General features: G+C 45.9%; 1 protein-coding gene across 2 annotated transcripts in view; it reads left to right on the forward strand.

The window, feature by feature from the left end:
- The first annotated feature begins 3,485 nt into the window (after positions 1 to 3,485).
- Positions 3,486 to 20,992, forward strand: part of Auh (AU RNA binding methylglutaconyl-CoA hydratase) — a 94,375-nt gene continuing 76,868 nt past the window's right edge. Inside the window, exons 1-3 of one of the 2 annotated variants that reach the window (XM_057788161.1) lie at positions 3,486 to 3,706; positions 13,642 to 13,709; positions 13,822 to 13,909. In XM_057788161.1, coding sequence (XP_057644144.1) covers positions 3,520 to 3,706; positions 13,642 to 13,709; positions 13,822 to 13,909 — 343 coding nt within the window. In that variant the 5' untranslated portion in view covers positions 3,486 to 3,519. The remainder of the gene's footprint in view (positions 3,707 to 13,641; positions 13,710 to 13,821; positions 13,910 to 20,992) is intronic. The other variant, XM_057788162.1, reaches the window with a different exon arrangement.

Raw genomic sequence — 20,992 nt, forward strand, 5'->3', positions numbered from 1 at the left:
GGGCTCCAGTCTCATCATGCAAAGTGGCCTAATGAGTTGTAGGGACTGTGTGAAATCTCTTTCGAGGAGTCAAGTTTCCTCCCTGGCTGGCACCTTCTCCTTCTCCCGCAGGAGACTCCTAGGGGGAAATTCCCATTTTTTTGGGGCCCACTGTTTCAATAATCTCAAAATCACATCGAAAGACATGAATGTCTTTTTAGAGCATCCTCACCTCTGCCAGGCCTGCTACACCAGGACTGCTGTCCTTCTAAGCAGAGGAAGGGACACCAGGGACAGGTGCATGCAGTGGAGAAGTCATACAGGGACATGGTGAGAAGGTGACCATCTGCTATCCAAGAAGAAAGGCCTCAGAAGAAACTGACCCAGTACATTGACCTTGGATTACAACCTCCACGGCTATGAGGAAATAAAATCTGTTGTTTAAGCCACCTGGTTTATGGTGGCTAGAGCTGGTTAGACACCCTGTCCTGCCTCCTTTATACCAGCTAGACACAAGGAACCATGGATTCCAGGGCTACAGCAGGACAGAGATCAAACCACAGATTTCTGGTTCTCTAGCAACAGAGAAGAATTCTTTCTATTTAGGAGAAGCAGGAGGGTGTGCTTGCAGACTTATTAAAGTAAGAGGATAAAGAGCATTAGGGCTGGTTTCTAGACAGTGTTGTGGCCAGTTCCCACTCTTCATCTGTTTAATAAGTTGGGGAGAGGACTATACTGTCATCGAAGTGTCCAGGTACTCCTTGTCTTTCTGTGAACCCCATCTCAATAGACATGTCAGAAGCTGAGAATATCCTCCTTCAAAACTTGCTTAATACTTCTCTGGTGCTAAATACACCAGCTTAGTGACAGGGTACCCTTCCTAGTCTTGCTTAGGTTGTCAGGATCCCAGGCTGAGTGGTGGTGGTGATGGTGGGGGGAAGGTGTGGGGGTGGGGTGGGATATGCTGCCACCAGCCTTTGAAAAGACCCAAATTCAAAGTCACTTCTTTGGGCATGTGAATGTCCAGGCGTGTGGAGGCCAGAGGACCTCGGGTGTTGCACCCTAACCCATCCACGGGAGGAAGTTTCTGGGCCTTACTTGGCGTTCCACTTCACCTGACTGGTCATTTGCACCCTTCCAAGTGTTCTTAAGGACGCAATTGCTTTCCTCAGTTCAGGGAATGAGTCTGACATACGGGAGGCCTGGGATCTCCAGGTGGGGGCCAACCTGGGCAGTGTAGGGTGACCACATGTAAAAAGTCAACTGACCAAATAAACAAACGGGGGGGGGGGGGCGTTCCCAGTGCAATGGAGTCTTGAAATTTTATGTTGACTCTGCTGATGGAGGAAGGTCATTGGTTAAAAATAAAGAAACTGCTTGACCCTCATAGGTTAACCTTTTTATCCCTGAGACAGGGTCCAGTCACCCTTGATGCAGCCAATTTCCAGTTCTGTCCTCCCCACCCCCAGTTCTTAATCTGGTCCATTCAGATGTCTATCTTACCTTCATATGGGACAGTCCATGACTTTCCTCACCCTATACAGATTGCCAGGTGTACAGAGATGAACCCTCTGACCACAGCAGGACTCAAACAGGGGCTTGCTCAGCCCACCAATTGGAGCCACCATGTCACTGGCTGTCATCCTTAATCTCTCTCCTCTCTCTCTCTCTCTCTCTCTCTCTCTCTCTCTCTCTCTCTCTCTCTCTCTCTCTCTCCCTCACTTTCCCTCCCACCTGCCTAGAGACTTCAAAAACAAATTGGAGAAACCATAAACCATAACACTAGCAATCTCAGCACTTAGCAAAAGGAACATTGCTCTTGGAAAAAGGATATAAGCTGCTTTTAAGAACAACTTCCCAAGTGGCACTTGACAGAACTCACGGTAGAGGCTGTCCCAAGGTCATTGTCTCATTACTGTAGCACCGGCTACTTGCTACTTGCAATTCTCCTGGCTCTTTTCCTTCTGGATACAAGCCCAGCAGGTGGAACATTGAGGGTGCCAAACATAATGTATCATATCAGAATTTCTATGGCCAGCATGTAATCTCCTGGTCTGGGAGGACTGGGAGTATTCTGAAGAGACATTCTATCGCTCCCTCTAACTTTATACTGGGAAATAAGGTTCCCCAGGGAATTGGAATCCCCCGCCTCCCACCCCCACGCCGGGTATTTCTCACAGACAATGCTGGGTCAGTGATGGAAGGGACCGCACATTAACCTGAACTGCCTGGCTCTGCATGACTTCGTCTCTCTACTTAAACTGAGAAGGACTTGAAGCATCATTGAATCTGTTTGTCTCTCTTCCCAGTATGGACATATTTGAATCAATCTCGCATTTCTGCTTTTCATTTTTTAATTGGCTTTCCGAGGACACGTGGTGGAGCCTGGTTTGTTAGGATTCTGAGGTGCACAGCACCAACCCTTAACAGTGGTACAATTTGAAGACTAGACACTCTTCCTAAATAGGCTTTCCCTGGGTGGAGAGTTGACAAAAGCCAGGTAGCAGGGAATTCTCAAATGAGGCACTCTAATAAATATCTTTACAGAACTGACCCGAGGTTTCGGGACTGTTCCTGGGCCTGAGCTTTGGCTGAGCTTTTCCTTGGGGTGGGCTTTTGTTGGGACACTGACCTCCAGGAAGTCCCCACAGGTGGGCAGGTAGGCCTAGTTCCCTACTTGCTGCTTTCCCCTTCACTGGCTAGGCTTATCAGGCACATGTAATGACAAGCCGAGGTCCCAGGCTGAGCTGCCCCCTGTCCCACCAAACCTAAGGGAATGGAGCAATTTTGTTTACCATTCTGCTCTCTTAACACAATGACCTTGTGATGGGAGTCATTAGTGTCGAGCCCGAGGTCCTGGCAGCGCTGATCAACTAGATTCAGCCTGTCTTGAACAGGCCAATTAGAGATTAGTTCAATGTGTCCACATTGGGAAGAGGAACAAAGGGGTCCTATGATGTCCTTGTCCCCCAGTCCATATTAGGTTTAGGTGTAAGTAGAGGAGTATGTCTAGCTAGGTAGTCCTGGTCAAGGTGAGGTCCCATCCATCACTGATTCACGGTCTGACACAGACCCGTGACTCCTCTGCCTGGAGAGAAGTTCCTCCTCTGACTGACCTCAAGGCTCCAAACTGCCCCGTCCCCACCTGGGATTCCGGGAAGAAATTCCTTTTCCTTCTGGATTTTTAATACTTCGACATCCAAAGGGAGGGGTACAAGGGTGTACATCTTTCCTTCCCTACGGAAGTCACGACTCTAGACTATGGCCCAAGGAGGGCAGGGAGACAAATTCCTCTAGTACTTCGGAATGTGTCCCCTTAGCTTTTCCATAGCTTCAAAGATGCCTCTTCTCTGTGGTGGCAAGAGACTAATGTCTCACTGGCAGCACAGACTTGTCTCTCCATAACCACCAGGGCAAAGAGGACCTGGGCGGGGCCAGACGGCAAGGGGCGGGGCCAGGGCGCCAGACGGCCGTCCTGCGCGTGCGCGTCACCGAGCGGGGGCGGGGCCTGCCCGCGGGCGCCCGCTGTAAACAGACAACATGGCGGCGGTAGCTCCGGGCGCTCTGGGCGCCCTGAGAGCGGGTCGCGTCCGCCTGGTGGCCGCGTGCTGTGCGCGGCTCGGCCCCGTGGCCTGGGCCGGGGATCCCGCCCCGAGGAGGGGCTACAGCTCTGAGGTGAAGACGGAGGACGAGCTGCGCGTGCGGCACCTGGAGGAGGAGAACCGAGGTGAGCTGCGGGCGAGGCCGCGGAGGTCGGCCCGGCTGCCTCTGCGGCCGGAGGGTACGGTGGCCCTCCGCGTTCAGCGCGCACGGTGCTGCTGCTCGCATCTGGGGTCTCTCTAGCCAAGGTCAAGGCCGGGGATTCAGTACTGGGCCAGGGTTGCTTCTTGCTGTGTAATAGCTCCCTGCCACCTTCGGCCTCAGTGCGAGAGTTGTAGGAGCTGCAGCAGGGATGCCTTTTATTATCCGAGAGAATCCTAAATTAAAGAGAGTTATCTTTTTCTTTTGCACATTTTATCTCGGAGAGTTAGTTTTGGGGGGACTGTTGCATTCCACTTAGGGAATTTTGGGCACTTTTATTTATTTCCCTTCCTGAGCTCCGTGGAGCAAATAAAAGATATTCATCTTGTCCTTGGGCTCCCTGTTCTGGGAGACAGAGTGTGGGGAGAGATGCAAAGGTAGGATGCAGAGGAATATTGGGGAAGTTCCTTTTAGTTGCAGTGTTAGCCTTGCTACAGGGGTGGAGAAGGTGGGATAGGGTATTGCCCACGATAGAAGAGAGAACCACTCATTGCATCGCGATGTCTATTTGCAGAGTGCTGGAATCTGTTAAGTAGAAATGGAAATAAGTTAGTTAGGATGGCTGTCTTTTAAGAAGCCCTCCTGTCTTTTGAAGGTCAGATGATGCTCGCTTCCAGGCTTGTGGAGAACCCTGCAGTGTCTGCAGGGTTTATCTCTCAGTGTGTAGCCTGGGATCACAGGGTTGAGCCACCCAGACCACTCCAAGGCATTCTATAGGCAATGGAAACTGACGGTTCTGAAGCCGGTTCCCCTGCTCTCCAACCATCGGATGCATCAAGCAGAATGATGAGATGATACGGTCTCAGTGCCTGATGAGTAGGTAGCCTGCGCGAGGTGCTCAGGAGTATGGGGAGTCATTTTGCTTCTTGTTCATTCAAGTCGTGTGAGACAATGGAGTGGTCGAAATGATGGAGATATGTATTTGGGAAACCCCCAGAGGCAAGTCTGGTATGGAGTAGCAGGAAGCCCCCAGCTGGCAGCTTAGACAGGCCTAGAATCATTAAAGCCTTGAATGTCAGTCTTTGGGGTAAGCTTAGGGGTGCTGGTGTTTCAGTTAAGTTGTATGCCCCAGTGGTGCGTTACTTATGAAGGGGTCTGGAATACGGCTAACTATATGTACCAAATTGAGTGCATGTTCAATGCAAATCCACACAGAACATCTGGGAAGCCTTTAAGTTGGGATGCGATTGGATTGCAGGAGAAGATATAGCACATGGAAGATGATTTGATAAACAGCAATACTTTCAGTTTATCTTTAATGTAAATATCAGTAGTTAGGACTCCCCGGCCCTAAGACTGACCCAGCATTCCTTGAGGACTGGCGGAAATGACAGTGCAGGCTTTGCTTTGTTTTTACCGCTGAGCCAACTGTAAGGGAGTGCAGAGGAAAACGTGAGGGCTGGGGTACTGCCGGATGGAGTTTCTGAAAGGTTGGTGAGGGACACTGAGGCAGATTGTTGGTGTTTTAGTTACTAGAGTTTTTGCTACGAACAGACAGACAGCAAACAGCATGGCAGGGACTCAGGAGAGTTTAGGCCCTGGCACCAGAGACACAGCGTTGAGGGGGTTCTGAAGAATGGAATCAGGGTGGATGAGGCAAGAGTGGTGATCTTTCACAGATCTTTGAGGATGGTTGTAATTTCACAGCAGAATCTTGTACCCAGGCTAGGTGTTACCCAGGCTAGATGATTCCCAGGCTAGGTAGGGGAAAGGGTGGGGCTCAGACTGTGAGTCTCTTTGATATAAACTCACTTCTGCAGGTGAGAAATCCCCGAGTTCTTCATAGGGTGCCTGATGGTGTCTAGGAGAGGGGAGGGGCTGCTGCAGGTGCTGTGGCCTGAATGGATTCCATCAGCACATTCTCAAGATCTCCCAGTGGGTTTGTCAGAGTGATGAGTCCAGAATTTGTTGCTCTCAGCCTCTGGGACCAGAGAAGCACCCAGCTGTGTAAGGTTTAGGCCAGCGGCAGAGGTCTGCACATGCAGAACGCTGCGGGCTTGCAGCTGTTGTCAGAGCTGTGTTTGTAGTTTGCAATGGGGGTCCTCTCAGAGAGCCAGGTCTCCCTGGTGGTTATTTCTTCTTACGTATTTGTTCATCCTACAGTTTCAGAGTAGCCTAGAGGTCTCGTCTTGGCTTGCAGAGGCCCCTTTAGTCCAGTCCCCCATCCCGTTCCCGCCATCTTCAGTCACCCTCCTTCCCGCTCACTCTTCATGTTGGTGTGCCGGGGAGCTTCTGCTTGCAGGCCTTCTCCCTTGGGCCTAGTCAGCTCACACCCTGCAGCTGCCCCTGACTTGCTATTCTGCAGCCCTTTCTGCTGGGGCTTCCGCACATGCTTTTGGGAATGGCTTCTCCCTGCCCCTAGAAACTCTCTTTTCTGTAGAGTAGTAAGCTTGGGCTATACTGTGGCCCGTTTTAAAGATGTCTTTGTAAAACTGTTGGGACAGTTTCTGGCAGATAACAAATGAACAAGTGAACAGAGAAGTCATTCTTGATGCACCTTCTTCATCCTTCACTCTAGATGCATCTGGTGAGAGATTTCTCTGAGCCCTTCCATAGCCTTTATTTATGCCAACTTTATCCATGGTAGGCTGGTACATGGCAGAAGTCTGCTAGCACATCTTCCTTCATGTTCTAAAAGATATATTTGCAGCACGAATTCTAGTTGGTCTTAATAAATAAAACTCAGAGTCAGATATTAAAGGGTGAAAGCTGAAGGATCAGAGAAGCAGAGCGGCCAGCACTAGAGAGTTCTTTCTTCTACCAACACTCAGAACAACAAATCCTCAGACTGGGTGCTGTCTCTACGAAACCTCAGACTGATTGTTCTCTTTATGAAACCTCAGATTGCATCCGTCTCTACGAATCCTCAGACTGCATCTGAGCTCCTATTTCCTCCCACCTTACTTTTCTCTCTCCACCCAGCCATATCCCGTCTCCACCTCCCTAGTGCTGGGATTAAAGGCAGGTCATCACCTTTGTGTGAGCTCTATTTCTCTTTTAGACAGATTCAATCTCATCTAGCACAGGGTGGTCTTGAACTCACAGAGATCTGTCTGTCTCTGTCTTCTGAGTGCTGGGATTAAAGGTGTGTGCCACCACTGCCTGGTCTCTATAGGTTAGCTCAGCACTCTGATCTTTAGGCAACTTTTATTTGTTAGATTACAAACAGAATATCAGTACATATATTTCCATATATTTTATGAATATGTGAATTATCTCAATAATAAAGTTAAAAGAAGTTTGAATTATTGAGGTATGATTGATGGGCTATAATGTTCAATAAGGCATCTTCACAACTGTGCTCTCTCAACACAATCCAAATTTAGAACATTTTTACTTTTGTCTTTTAAAAAGATTTATGTATATATGTGTGTGCATATGTGCATATATGTGCGTGGGATCACAGTGCTCTCTGAAGCTAACAGAGGCCGTTGGATCCCCAGGCTCTGGAGTAAACAGTAGCTTCAAACTACCTGATGCAGATGCCGGGAATCAAGCTCAGGGCCGCGACAAGAGCAAGTGCTCTTGGCCACCAAACCATCTCTTCAGCTTCAATTTAGATTATTTTTGAAAAATCGAATCAATAAACCCTCTAGACTTCAACAGGACCATCCATTTGCTCCCTCTCTCAGAACCTCTCTCCCTCCCAATTTTTTTTTTCTCCATAGGTTTATCTGCACTGACTGGCTCCATTTCTGCTTCTTGTCATGAAGGAATTGTTTCACTACTTTCATTTTCCAGCTACTCATGGCTAATGTGTAGGAATCCTCTGGAATTCTTTCCAGAGACGTTGTACTGTGTGCTTCTTTTATTTGTCCTAATACTTTCTGTGTTTCCCATATATGGCATGTCGTGGCTTTGCTTCTTTTTGAATGGCTTCATTTCTTTCTCCTGCTACTTTACCACTGCTGGGTTTCCGTCCTCCCGCTGCTCTGGGCTGCGGAGGACAGCATTCAGACTTCGCTGCCTGAGTCCAGTTCAGTTGAGGAAGCTTCTTCCATTCATAAAGTGAATTTTTATCTTGTTGAATTTTGTCAAGTACTTTTTCTGGAATAATCTTGGCTTTTCTTGCTTAGCTTGCTGTGGTGATGGATCACTTTAAATGTTTTTCAATAATGACCCACACCTCTACCCTTAAGTAAATCCCATGTGGATGTGGTTAGGTATGCTTGTATTTTATTTGTATCTATGTTTAGGAGATATACTGGTTTTTAGTTTTCTGTTTCTGTAATCTTTATCTGGTTTGATGCTAACTAACCTTGTGGACTGAGGTAGAACACGGTTCTTTTGTTTCTGTTTTTTACAGAGCCTTTTGAGAATTGTTCAAGTTTCTTTGATAGAGGCTTATTAAATTACTCATCTTTAAAAAATATTGTTTTTGGGACTAGGGGGTTGACTCAGGTGTTTAATGTGCTTACTATTCACATGTGAAGACTGGAGTTTGGATTTATAGAGTCCATCCAGACACCGAGCAGGCTTGGTGGCCAGGTGGGCTTCATGCTGTTGGTATTGTGATCCCAGTGTGAAGACAGAGAGTGGAAATCATAGAGCTGGACTAGACAGAGTGCCTGGCTCTGGGTTCAGTTGAGAGACTGCCTCAAAGTAGAGGACACCTGATGCCAGTCAGCCCAGGGTGCACGCGCATGCACACACTATCTTGTTGCGTTGAACTTTCTGTGCTTTTTTTTTTTTCCCACTGTCGTTAATTCTGTCATTGATTCTGCTGGTTTTCACCTTTCCCTTCCTTTGCAATTACTTTGCTGTCCTAGTTCCATTTTCTTTCGTTTTTAAAAATTTATTTAATTAAAAAAATTATGTGCATTAGTGTTTTGTCTGTGTGAGGGTGTTGGATCCCCTGAAACTTTAGTTACAGACAGCTGTGAGCGGCTATGTGCGTGGCAGAATCAAACCTGGGTCCTCTGGAAGAGCAGCTAGTGCTCTCAGCCACTGAGCCATCTCATCTCGCCAACTCCAACTTTCTTGTCTTTTAACATAGCTTTGCAGAATAGCCCACACTGGCCTAGAATTGTGATCTTGCCTCAGCCTCCCGAGTGCTGGGATTACAGGAGTGCACTATATGGGTTAAAGTGTTTTCACCCCAGTGTGGTCTCTCTTACTGATGTTTCCTTGAGCTTCAGAACGTAAACTCCACTGTGACTGGGTAAAGCTTCTGCATACTGTGAGTGGCTTTTGCAGTCAGTGAGCAGAGCTGCAGCTGGGCCTGTCTGCTGGTGGAGGAGAGTTACAGTCTACAATTGTATGGGGCACGGGGCGTGGTTTATCTCTTCTCCCTAAAGTTGGTTCTTCTATAGCTACAAGCGCATGAAGGATGATGCTGTCTTAGAGGAGCAGGACCCTTGAATTACAGCATGCCCCTTTCTTTTGGAAGTCTGTACCTTGCTCCGAAATCAGCTCTCTGAAATTGATATACCTGCTCCAGCTTTCAGATTAGTGCCAGCATGATTTACCTTAAAATCAACAGCATGTGTCTTTAGAGCCTGCCGCCAAGTCTTGCTTATTATTCACTCTGACAATTTTGTTTGCTGAATTCATGCAGGGCAAGCGTTCTCCCAGCTGAGCTATTTCTCCAAACCCTGATGATCTCTTTAGGTCTTTCAAGCCTAAGGTTACTATTGAATGATTGTGCTTTCTGTGGTCTTCTTCACTACTTTCTTCACCCTGATGGTCCTTTGTATTTAGGTGTGTGTGCCTTTTTTTGGCCTCAAATAAAACACAAACGAATTAACTCTAACAGTACATAAAAAGAGCTATTTACACAACCACGTGGGGTTTACTCTGGGGGATGCAGGTGTGGGTCATTATTGAAAAGCATTTCAAGTGATTCAGCGCACCAGCAAGCTAAGCAGGAAAAACTGCAATTATCCCAACACACTCAGACAAAACATTTGACAGAATTCATACTGTACAAACTGAAGGATGCTTCTGCTACCTATGAAGGACAAAACCTGGGCACCCGCAGCATCAAATTGAAAGAATGGGGGCGGAGAAAGTCGTCAGTCCTTGAGATGCACCCTTTTGGTCTTCTGCATTTAGGTGTATGTGTGCATCCTTTGCTTTTCCCGTGAGTGCTTAGCCAGACTTGCATGTTTACCTCTGCCCCACTGACTTACATGGTGTGTTCGAAGGAAATCCCCAGGAGTCAGGCCCTCTGCCCACCCTGACTACTGTTGTCCTGTGTGATAACTTGACTCTTTCCTTCTTAACCCAGTGTTAATGCCCCACACACAGGAGGCAGGCCCTCTGCCCACCCTGACTACTGTTGCCTGTGTGATGGCTTGGCTCCTTCCTCCTCAGTCCTGTTCATTTTTTAGTATTTTCTTGTTTTTTGATGCATTGTTACTTTTCAGGTGGTTTTAGCACCGTTCTGTTCAGAATCAGTGTTGTGTTATAGATGTGAAGGAACTGTTTACAACTCTGGCTTACTGTGTGAGGACATGTTTAATTTGTTTAATTCTATTTTTCTGGCATTCAGAGTTGTAGGGAGTGTCTGCCAGTAGGATCTGCCCAGATCTTGCTAAGAGTGTCACTTGGTCATCCTTCCAGCCTCTCCTTTCTGGCTAAAAATGTGATGTCTTTCCCCAAACAGCTTAAGAGCACCTCCTCTCCATTCCCTTACTAGGTTATTTTTATGGCTGTGTTGATTCAGTCTTTTAAAGGATGCTTTTTATGGTAGTAGTGTTTTTTGTGTGTTTGGATTTTGATTTTAATTGTTTTTCTCTTAATGGTTTGTTAAGTTCTTTCTAAGTTGCCTGTTATAAAAGTTGATACAGGGCTGGAGAGATAAATGGCTCAGGGATCAAGAGCCCTTGCTGCTCTTGCAAGGAACAGGTTCTATTCCCACCACCCATATGGTGGCTCACAACCTTCCATAGCTCCAGTTTCAGGGGACCTGATGCCCTTTATATAGCAACCATGACACCAGGCGCACATGTGCACAAGCATACATGCAGGCAAAACACCCACACACCTAAAGTAAATCGACACATTTCAAGTTGTTGCCTTTCTCATGCACATCTCACGGTGTTGTTCAGAAGCACAGGACCTTGTGTGGTGGACATTGGGTTGTGACTCCCTTTGGAGCATTTTCTGGGCTGTTGATTTATTGTGGGTGTCAAACAGGTACTGTCAGTATTTCTCAGTGGTTGATAAATATATATTTTTTTAGTAATAATGATTAAGTTTAAGTTGGAAATTTTTTAAGTAAAAATATACATCTTCATGGTGAAAGAGAAAAAGCATTATCGAAGGATGTCACATTTTCAGATACTTTCTTCAAAATGTCTTTAAACCTGTCTTGCCTCACAGCCTTTCTGGTTATGTTTTCTACATTATTTTTGTTCTTATTTTGAGACAAAATGGATCATCAAGCCCCCTTTTGTTTTACAACAAAAGAAGTTCAACCCTGTCTTTAAAAAAATATCATTGTAGGGGACTGGGGCATAGCTCAACTGGTGGAGTGTTCGCCTGGCATGCAGGAAGCCCTGGGTTCAGTTCCCATTAATGCATAAGCAAGGAGTGGTGATGTATCTGTTACCCCCTCTATTACATAATGAGTTCAAGGCCAGCCTGAGCTACGTGAGATCCAAGTTTAGTTATGGAGAGCTGTGTAGTTAGCTAATTCTGTCACCATGAGCTTCATAGTATATGGTAAACCTGAAGAAAACAGGCTGCCTTCAGTTTGCTGATGGTGTAGTTTACTGATGTTGTAGTTGTTTACTGATGGTGTAGTTTGTTTACTGATGGTGTAGTTTATTTACTGATGGTGTAGTTTAGTTGACCATGTTGGAGCACTAGTTTGTTGTAGAAGGCCGCTTATTTATTTCCTGGCTGCCCAGACTCTGAAATAACCACACAGAAACTATATTATTTAAAACACTGATTGGCCTATTAGCTCTAACTTCTTATTGACTAGCTTTTACATCTTAATTTAACCCATTTTCATTATTTTATATTTTACCATGAGGATCGTGGCCTACCTGCAAGGTTCCAACATGTCTGTCTCTGGTGGCATCTCCATGACTTCTCTCTGACTCCACCTCTTTTCTCCCAGCATTCAGCTTAGTTTTCCCCACCTAACTAAACTCTACCTTGCTATAGGCCAAGCCAGATTCTTTATTCATTAATGGTAATCACAGCATACAGAGGCGAATCCCACATCAGTGGAGGAAGCTGTTCACTTCATGGAGGATGGTGAGTAGAGGGAGGGAGGAGAGATAAGAAGGGACCAGGGCAAGATACAGTTCCCAAAGACACCACACTTAGTGATCCATTTCCTCCAGCCAGGCCCACCTCCTGCCTTTTGCTACTTCCTTAAAACACCATCACACTAAGACTCCATCAAGGGATTATTCATTCATTCATAAGGTTGCAGCTGGTAGGGGTCGTAGTCTCCCCTAGAGGTGTGCTTTACTAGTTCAAGGTGTGTCTCAGTCCAGTCAAGACTTCTCCCCAAAGATTTCCACTTTCCTTCCTGCACATCCAGCTTCTGGCTGGTCTCAGCAGTGTCTTGGAGGAGCCACTCCTTGGCTTTCTTTTGCTCCAGGCCATGTCAGTCTGATCAGAGTCACCGAGCACCATTCATGTTGGTGTGTATTTAGTGGGACAGCTGAGTACTATAATGTGTACTCAGTACATCTGGCTTGATCACTTATCTTCGCATGGAAACTGAAGTTTGAATGTATGTAGTGCAGTCATTTAGGTGTGGAGCTAGATAACCACCTACTTGCTAATGGCACATACTTAACCTCTCCTAGATAATGGGACAGAATGGTGGCTACCTGTTGGGTTGCCGCGGGATTAGTGAGCTAGTATTCCAATGCTGTAGGCCCTGGACTGCAGCTCTTAGTCAGTGCAGGGTAGCCTCTGAACCCTTTCATGACCTCAGTCCCCAGCGAGCTTTTTTCCTCCCTGAGGGTGTTTGGATGTATGTAGTTTGCTGTGGTTTAAGTCAGGAACGGATAAGGCTCATGCTGAGAGCTGGAGAAGGCTTTTCTGACCCACAGTGAAAGTTTGTGCTTAGAGAAGATCGAGTGCAGGTTGTACAGAACTTCAGGTCTGCAGTTCTGGCCTTTGAATTCAGACGTGTTGTAGTAAATGAAGGATTTTGCACAAGTGGTGAATTCTGTGCATGGAACTGGGTTTGGAAAGTTAGTCTGACAGCTGCAGCTGGGCTGGAGAGCCTGGGTTCAGATGAAAGTGTGATAAAACCGGGAGTGAACAGGGGGAGCTTGGGTTTTAGAGGAGAGATAAAATAAACTCTATTTTATTTGGGCTGAGTCCGAATTGCTTGTAGGTCTGAATGGAAGTGTTGCTGGGTTAAGGGGGCAGGGCAGAGGTCAGGAGGAAGCCTGGCATAGAACTACTGAGACTGTTAAGCAGCAAGGAGCAGTGAGCTGCCTACGACTGGAGCAGCTGCAGAAAGCAGGTCAGAGGCTTGCATGCAGCAAGGCTGTGACTTGTGTATACCACTTACTGGACGGTGATGAATGAAGCTGTGATTGCCATTTTCTACTGTGTGGCCTCCCGTGAAATTGCAGATTCCTTTTGTGCCGCTTTCAAAGAGAAGAGTTGAAGGGCCCATGATGCTGAAAATCTCCCCTTAAAGTAAACTGAGAATAGTCAGCACCGATTGATTTGGCATGTTTTTAGCTGCCATATTAAGAAAAAAACTTGCTTTGAGAAGGAAGCTGTAGCTGTAGAAATAAAGGCCCAGCTTTGCAAGAAACCTTGGTTAAGATGACAGATTGGTCGCGTGCCAAGTTAGCCAGCTTTACGCTGCAGGCTGTTCTCTGAGTGCCTCACTAACCTTAGTGTGTGTTCTTTTCTTCCCTCCTTAACTAGGGATTGTGGTGCTTGGAATAAACAGAGCTTATGGGAAAAATTCACTCAGTAAAAATCTTCTCAAGATGGTGAGTGTGAGATTAAGCTGTTTGCTTCTAATACTAAGATACATTGTTGACATGATTTTGAAAGTGATTTTTTTTTCCCTTTTTCTTCTTTCTCCTTCCTACTTTGGTTTAGTTTTCAAAAGCTGTGGATGCATTAAAATCAGATAAGAAAGTTCGGACCATTATAATCAGGAGTGAAGTCCCTGGGATATTCTGTGCTGGTAGGTAAAATAATCTTTTGTTGTTGTTGTTTTAGGATTCATTTTCTTTATGTACATGTGTGGATCCATATGCCATGTGTGGGCACTTGTGGAGGCTAGGAGAGAAAGCTGGATCCCTTGGGACTGGAGCTACAGGCCAGAAGCTAAACTCCCTTGAAAGAGCAGTCTGAGAACTGAACAAGTGAGCCATCTTTCCATCCTCCTGGAAGGCAATCTTACTGTCAGACTGGGGCTGGTCACATACTTGCTCTGCAGTGGTCCATTCTCCCTTAAGATGCTCTGTGGTTTGAACTATTACCAAAGGTTCCACTTTGTCTCCTTTTTACAGTTTCATGAGAAAAGAATATTCTTAGTCTGTTAACATTGGAAAGACACTTTTGCAACATGCGGATTGTTTTAGAAGTTGGAAAAAAAATGCTTGGAGCCATTAAGATAATTATTTGTGGTAAATGAGCAATCCTTGTGAAACTTTAGTGGGAGAAACCAGGTCTCAGGTCACAGCGTTCTGCTTTGTGCATCTGATTGCTCAGAAACACTTGAATGGCAACATCTGCCTCATCTAGGATTCTCAGGCATATACAGTGTCTCTCGTCTCCGTGAGTGTGCCCATAGGTCACAGTGTTTGCACACTAGCGGCACGGTTGTACTTTCTGTTAGGGCCATGTTTCCCCAGAATTAAAGGTTGTTATCTTGCAGTTTACTTTGTTAGAACTTCTTAGCCGTGGTGCGGAATGGTGTTTCCCCTAGTAAACAACCTAGGCAATCAAGACCCATAAGCTGGTGATAAAACTAGTGTTTTCAGTGAAATGTGAACTGGGTAATTCCCCTAATCATTCAAGGGAACCACGTATAGTGTTTCATTCACTGCACAAGTTTTTATTTAGTAAGAATTAACTGCTGTGCCTGCCTGGGCCAGCTCCGAAAATGTGGGATGATTTACCGTTCTTTTGGAGACCTAATGACTGTGGCTCATACCCTTCAGGGTGCTCGTCTTTACAAGCCTGGCTTCACCCCAAACTGCTGTGGAATTTTATGGGATTTGGGTACATCCAGTGCAGATGAGTTATAGTCTGGCTTTAGTAAGGTTTTACTGCTTCCTTAAAATGGAGCATACCTAAAAAGGTAGCATTTCACTGTGTAATTCAGGAAGGTGGTTACTGCCCTTCGTGTGGGAATGGTGTTCTCAGACTTCTGTCTGCCTGGGAAGGCAGCTGGGATGGCTGGTTCTAGGGTCTTTCCTCATGATTTCCTCCTCTCCCAGAATTCCAGTCTCTTGGATGCTGACTGTTCTCATAGACAACTGCGTAGTGTCTACATGTAGACCCCTCCCATCTTTCCATGAACTTTAATCATTTACAGACCACTCGCAATGCCTGCTAACAGTGTAATAGCTGTGAAAATAGTGGAAAATAGTCATTTAGGGATTGTATGCAATGGATTCAGGTGACATTTTCCTCACAAATATTTCTGTCTTCTTGCTTACTTAAATTGAGGCTATGGAATTGGTAGATACAGGTGACCTTTAGTGTGCAGGCCACATCTGGTTCCCAGGAACTTAGACCAAGAGCATCAGGATTCTTAGTCTGTGACTTTCAGGGCTCTCAGGGATTGGCTGTGAGGCCTGCGGGGGCTGTGGGGCAGCTGGTTGGGAATGTGGAGCGCTCTAGGGTTTTTAAGATTCACTGTCATGACTTCTAGACCGGAGATGGTTCCAAAGGCAGAGCACTTCGGGTGAGTGTGCCAGCCACTGGTACTGTCTTCTGGTCCTGACAGGCCCCCTGATAGTCCCAAGGTGATTACTCTAGCCATCCTTGGCTTCCTCTTGTCCTGCATCTCTGTGAGTGATGCTGTCTGGATGAGACTTTGGTGTTTTGGTACAGTCTGCTGTTTTCCATTGCAGGCTATGCAAATACAGAACCATGTGCTCTTTGTCACGTTGAGTCAGCCTGATTACTTTATCCGAAGTTAATCTGGTATCTGTTTTATGTATGTTAAACTTTTTGCACAGTCAGGGTATTCGTTCATATTTTAATTCATAAGTGGTTTTTATTTAGTTTTGACTTGTGTTTCTTCCTTCTGTATTCTGTTAGATATTCTGTATTTGTACTATAGACAATGTTGGGGCAGTTTGTTTATTGTCCTGATCCACAGCTTTTCTCCAAAGAGTGCCCTTTTCATAAATGTATTTGAGATAGTCTAGAAGCTCTGTTGTGTTTGTTTGTGTGAAATGCAATTCAAGGTCACAAAAGGAACCTATTTAAGACAATATATTAGCCAATATAATTGTAAAGTCTTAATTTTGTTAGTTATCCAACATGCACCTTGTATCCCACTGAAGCCTTCGTAATCTGTTCTGGAGTACTAGAGGCAACAGAACCTGGGAGCTCTGGCCCACCTGCATGCCCTTTGAAAGCTTTGCATCTACCCATGCTCCCCATCTACCCATGCTCTGTGGTGCCTTGTTCATTTCTGGTTTTTTCTTTTTTTTTTTTTTTTTTGGTTTTTTTCGAGACAGGGTTTCTCTGTGGCTTTGGAGCCTGTCCTGGAACTAGCTCTTGTAGACCAGGCTGGTCTCGAACTCACAGAGATTCACCTGCCTCTGCCTCCCAAGTGCTGGGATTAAAGGCGTGCGCCACCACCGCCTGGTTAGGGCTTCAGGTTTCTGGAGCACAGCAAACTGCCTTTGAAATCCTGTTTTGTAGTTTCAGGACAATTTGAAATGGGCCTCAGCATGTATCTGCCCCAGCTCACCCCTCGGACTGCATTCATTGACAGTGTGTTTTTAGGAGCTGTTGGCTTGTGTCTCAGACCATGCTGCTGTTTACTGACAGTATTTCTAGCTGTAGACATTTGTTTGTTTCTCCTTCCTTTTCTGAAATGTGGTGGGGACTAGTAGTTACTACATGTATTGTGCAAAGGGTTCTTACATCGTGTTAGTGCTTGGGCTGGGTGCTCTTGACTTCCCATTAAATCTCTTCTGTAGAATTGAAGCTGTATTTTACTTGCATTTCAAATCAAAATTTCAAAAGCAGATTCTAGTTAAAAAATATGAAAAAGTGTAAAAAATCTTGCTGCCCCACCCTGCATTCCATTCCTCCACTAGACATTCTGCCATCTTTAATTCTTCTGTTGTATTACTTTACTAACTCACACAAATGTCCAAGAGTATCAGCCTGCCAATTAGGATATTAAGCAGGTGCTTGGGGTGAAGCTGTGTCAGATGTGGGATGCTAGCGGTGAGAGGGCATGCAGATGTGCCCAGTGTTCCTCCAGCTGTGTGGACTGTTTACGAGGCTGACCTTGGATGGGGAAAATACTTTATCTTGGAACTTACTGAAAATGCAGTTTCATTTCATGGTAGTAAGCATACCTTTGAAGTAAGTTACCCTAAATAAAATACAGAGTGTATTAGTGTATTTCTCTGTTTTGACAACTGAAATTGTGATGGTAACTGAGTTCCTGAATTATTGCTAAAACTGTTGAATTGAAGGAAAAGAAAAAGTAGGGACTGAAACAAGGCTTCAGGGAAAGCCAGATTAGCTGTGAGGTGAAGGGCCGGGCCGCGAGTGCTGCTTGGTGAGTTCTGTGACACTCTGTGCTCCTGCGCTCGCTCAGGGTGTGGAACCCCAGCCCTTGACTTCTAACCTGAGACCTCAAGGAAACAAACACCATCCCTAAGTTCTCTGGAGTCAGTGTGCTTGCCGTCTCCATGGCTCAGTGTGTGCTTCCTTGTAGGTGGGCATGCTCATGAACATCACAGGGAGATGTGTGTGTGTGCGCGTGTGCGCGCGCATGTGTATGATCTGCCCAGCGTGGCCCTGGCTCCTGTGCTTTATAGGAATTGTGTATTTGATTTTAAAGTTCATCTCCTTCCTCCCTTACACATGCATCCATGCTCTAAATTATTTCTAGATGTTTAAGATCTGTTCAGTTTTTAGTAATATCACCTTAGATGAAATTATGGAAAATTCTTTTAGCCAGGCTACACAGCACATAGAAGCTTCCAGAAGCTGGTCTCTGTGGTCAGCTGTTTGCCTTTGTGCCTCTGTTGTAACACCAAGTAGTAAATACCCAGAGCTGTTTTTACCGTAATGTTTAAAATGAGAACTCAGTCAGCTTCACCTTTGCCCCTTGCAGTTTCTCAACAGAAGATAGTTCTTGGTAGCGAGTCCTCTGTGCAGGAGTCTAAATTGAGTGTTTCACTGAATGATACCCGGTGTGGGTATTTTCCCCCAAAAGTCAAGGTCGTTTTGCTTCTGCTTTTGAATTCTAGTAAATTGTGTTATGACTCCTCACTAAAACTGTCAGCATGCGTTGTTAAATGCTGTGTGTTCAGATGTCATGACGGGAATAGCATGTGGGAGTCTCTGACTAATGAAGAAATCTGTTTAAACGTTGCTTCAGGCTTAGGCTGTTGCATGGTGTGTCACATAGTCAGGTCTGGAGGAGTCAAGGGGCAGAGGGTTATTTTTGCTGTTTTCTGTTGCATGCAATTTTTTTAGACAAGACATTGTTAAATATTTCAGTGAGGCTATATATTACTTGTAATGACACCACTTTTCAGTGTATCATTGATGTTTTAACATGTTTAGGCCATGAGGATAATCATGGTGTACTAAGTGTGTTTATTTGCATAGCTCCATCTTCCTTACAGTGACCCCCTTAAAAGGCTACTTTGTCTCCTCAGACAAAGGTGTTTGGAACATTGCAGGGGAGATTGTAGGTCATTTGTGTCTGGCGTGTTTGCCTGTGTGTGTTTCAGTGATAGAGATTTTCCCAGTGAGCATTGCTTCCTGAGCTGCTGGTTTTCTGCTCAGCACATAATGGTTGCCTGAGATTTTCACTTTTTAGTTCTCTGTGGACCACAATTGCATCACTAATGAAACAACTGAGATGGTGAATGGTGAAAGAGGAAAGGCTCATTCTGGCTCAGAGTGTTGGAGGTTTCAGTTCCATGCTTGGGGAGCCTTGGTTGGGCCTGAGGCACCTCAGTGCATCATGGTTGGGATGACATGGAACATCTTGGAGGGCCATTCACATTTAAACTACAGCGGTTTCTGGGACGTTCACAGACAAGTCTTTGTCGGTGTCTGCTTTTATTCTGTTGGGTAAGTACTCAGGAGTGGAGTTACCAGTTCTTATGTAACTGTCAACTGTGTACAAGGTTCTGAGTTAGATGGTTAGATGCCAGGACACAAATAAAACAGGATCCCCAAACTGAAAGGCTCATGTGTGTGTGTTTGTGTGTATAAGAGACAGAGTGTGTCTGAGGGCACACTCAGTACACCATGAGTATCCTGCCCTGGGTCCTGTTCTGCAATCTGCCCTCTATGTTGCATTATAGTCTTAGTCTGCATATTTCTAGTGAGTCTGAGCCTCTTGTCTTCTGCCTGTTTGTCACAGGTTTGGTTTTTGGTACAGTGCCAATTCAGATATTTTCTGTTTGCCCCACCCTTCTCCGTCACCACTTCCTCCTCTTTCTCATTCATCATCTCCTTCTGCCTTGCCCCTCCCTACCTCCTCTCCTCCTCTTCCTCATTCATCTTTATAGGTTCAGGCTCCCTGTGTAGTTCAGGCTAGCCTTGAACTCATGATTCTCCTACCTCAGCTTCCCTAGTGTTTGAATTGTAGGCATGTGCCACCATCATTGGCTTTCATATTATTATAGAATGCCTTCTTACTGAGTTAAGTTCCTTTTTTATATTTGAAACAACTATCTGTTTTTATCTAGTGTGCTTTGCTAGTATTTCCCCACCCCGTGGCTTGCCTTTTCTTTTTCTTCACAGTTTGTTTCTGGCTGAAGGCTTACATCTAGCGTGGTTTACTCATTTGGACCTTTCTGGTGGCTGCTCCAAAGTTATAGCCCCTCCCTCCTGATTCCTAGTGCTCTCCCTCTGGACCTAGGATGATTCTGAGTTAGGTTTGTGTGCATATAGTGAAGTAGGGGTTGAAGTGTTAGGGTACAGTAAAATTGTAGGTGGTTTCGCTTTGGTTCTCGGCATCGAGCTCCTTGAGACCAGGAACACTGTGGAATGATGAAAATGCCTGTGTTTGGTCAAGAGGTGGCCTTGACAGGGCCTCTAAATGGATTTAGAGGATTTAATTGGTACCCTTGCCTACCAAGTGGATAGGGGCCAGAGGTTGAGTTTAGGGCACCTATGAAAGAGGCCTACCTCAAGAGACTCCTCCCCAGGGGCTCATCTGTTTTGTCAATGCCCAGCAGTGATGCATGATGTTCTAGCCCCCCCCCCCCCCCCGGCTTATGTTGGTCTATTTCTGAGTCCTTTGAGTTTTTTCAGTTACTGAGTTTGGGCAAGGCTTTGAGGGAAACCCCACATTTACCTGCTGGTTGGTCAGAGTGTGAATTGTCCTTAAGCTTTGTCCTGTGATTGGTATTTGAAGGAAGACAGTCTTGGTAGATGCCGGCATGTACTAACTTTGGGAGCTTGTGGCAGAGTTTGGGATGTCTGTTGGCTTGGCCAGGAACTGGAGAATCAGTGTGGATCCCTTTGAGATGGCCAGTATAGACTGTCCAGTTGATAGGGTTTAGAGCCACCTAGGGCACTAGCCGTCCAGGCAAGCCTGTGCCTGTGAGGGATTGTCTTGATTTGGTTAATAAGGAGGGCTCCTGAGGTCTTCCTTGGTCTCTGCTTCCAGCTGACTCAAGCTGCCCCTAGTACTGCCCTGCTGTTAGAGATTGTGCCCTCAGACTAAGCCAGATAAACCTTTCTTCCTTAGCTTGCTCTGTTGAGGGCTTTTATCACAGCATCAGGAGAAGAAGCCAAGATGCCCCTTCTGAATCTGGAGTGAGAATTTAGTCTGACTCACAGAAACCAGAGTGCCACTTACCAAGGAAAGTCAAGCTGCTCAGGGCAGAGCAGGGCAGGGCAGGTGGGAGTGAGGCTAGGTGTAGAGCCACAGCATCTTTGGGCCTGTCACTCTCTGAGAATACCAGGTGTGCTTCCCAGCAAGTCCTGGCTTCCTGCTGTTAGTGGGGATCTTATTCCATGGGTGATAGAGTGCTCGCTTTCACTCTGTCATTCCTGCCCATCCCGTGGAGGGGGTGGGGCTCTTACCTTCTGA

The sequence above is a fragment of the Chionomys nivalis genome, chromosome 13 (assembly GCF_950005125.1).
Source record: "Chionomys nivalis chromosome 13, mChiNiv1.1, whole genome shotgun sequence".
NCBI classification, from domain to species: Eukaryota; Metazoa; Chordata; class Mammalia; order Rodentia; family Cricetidae; genus Chionomys; species Chionomys nivalis.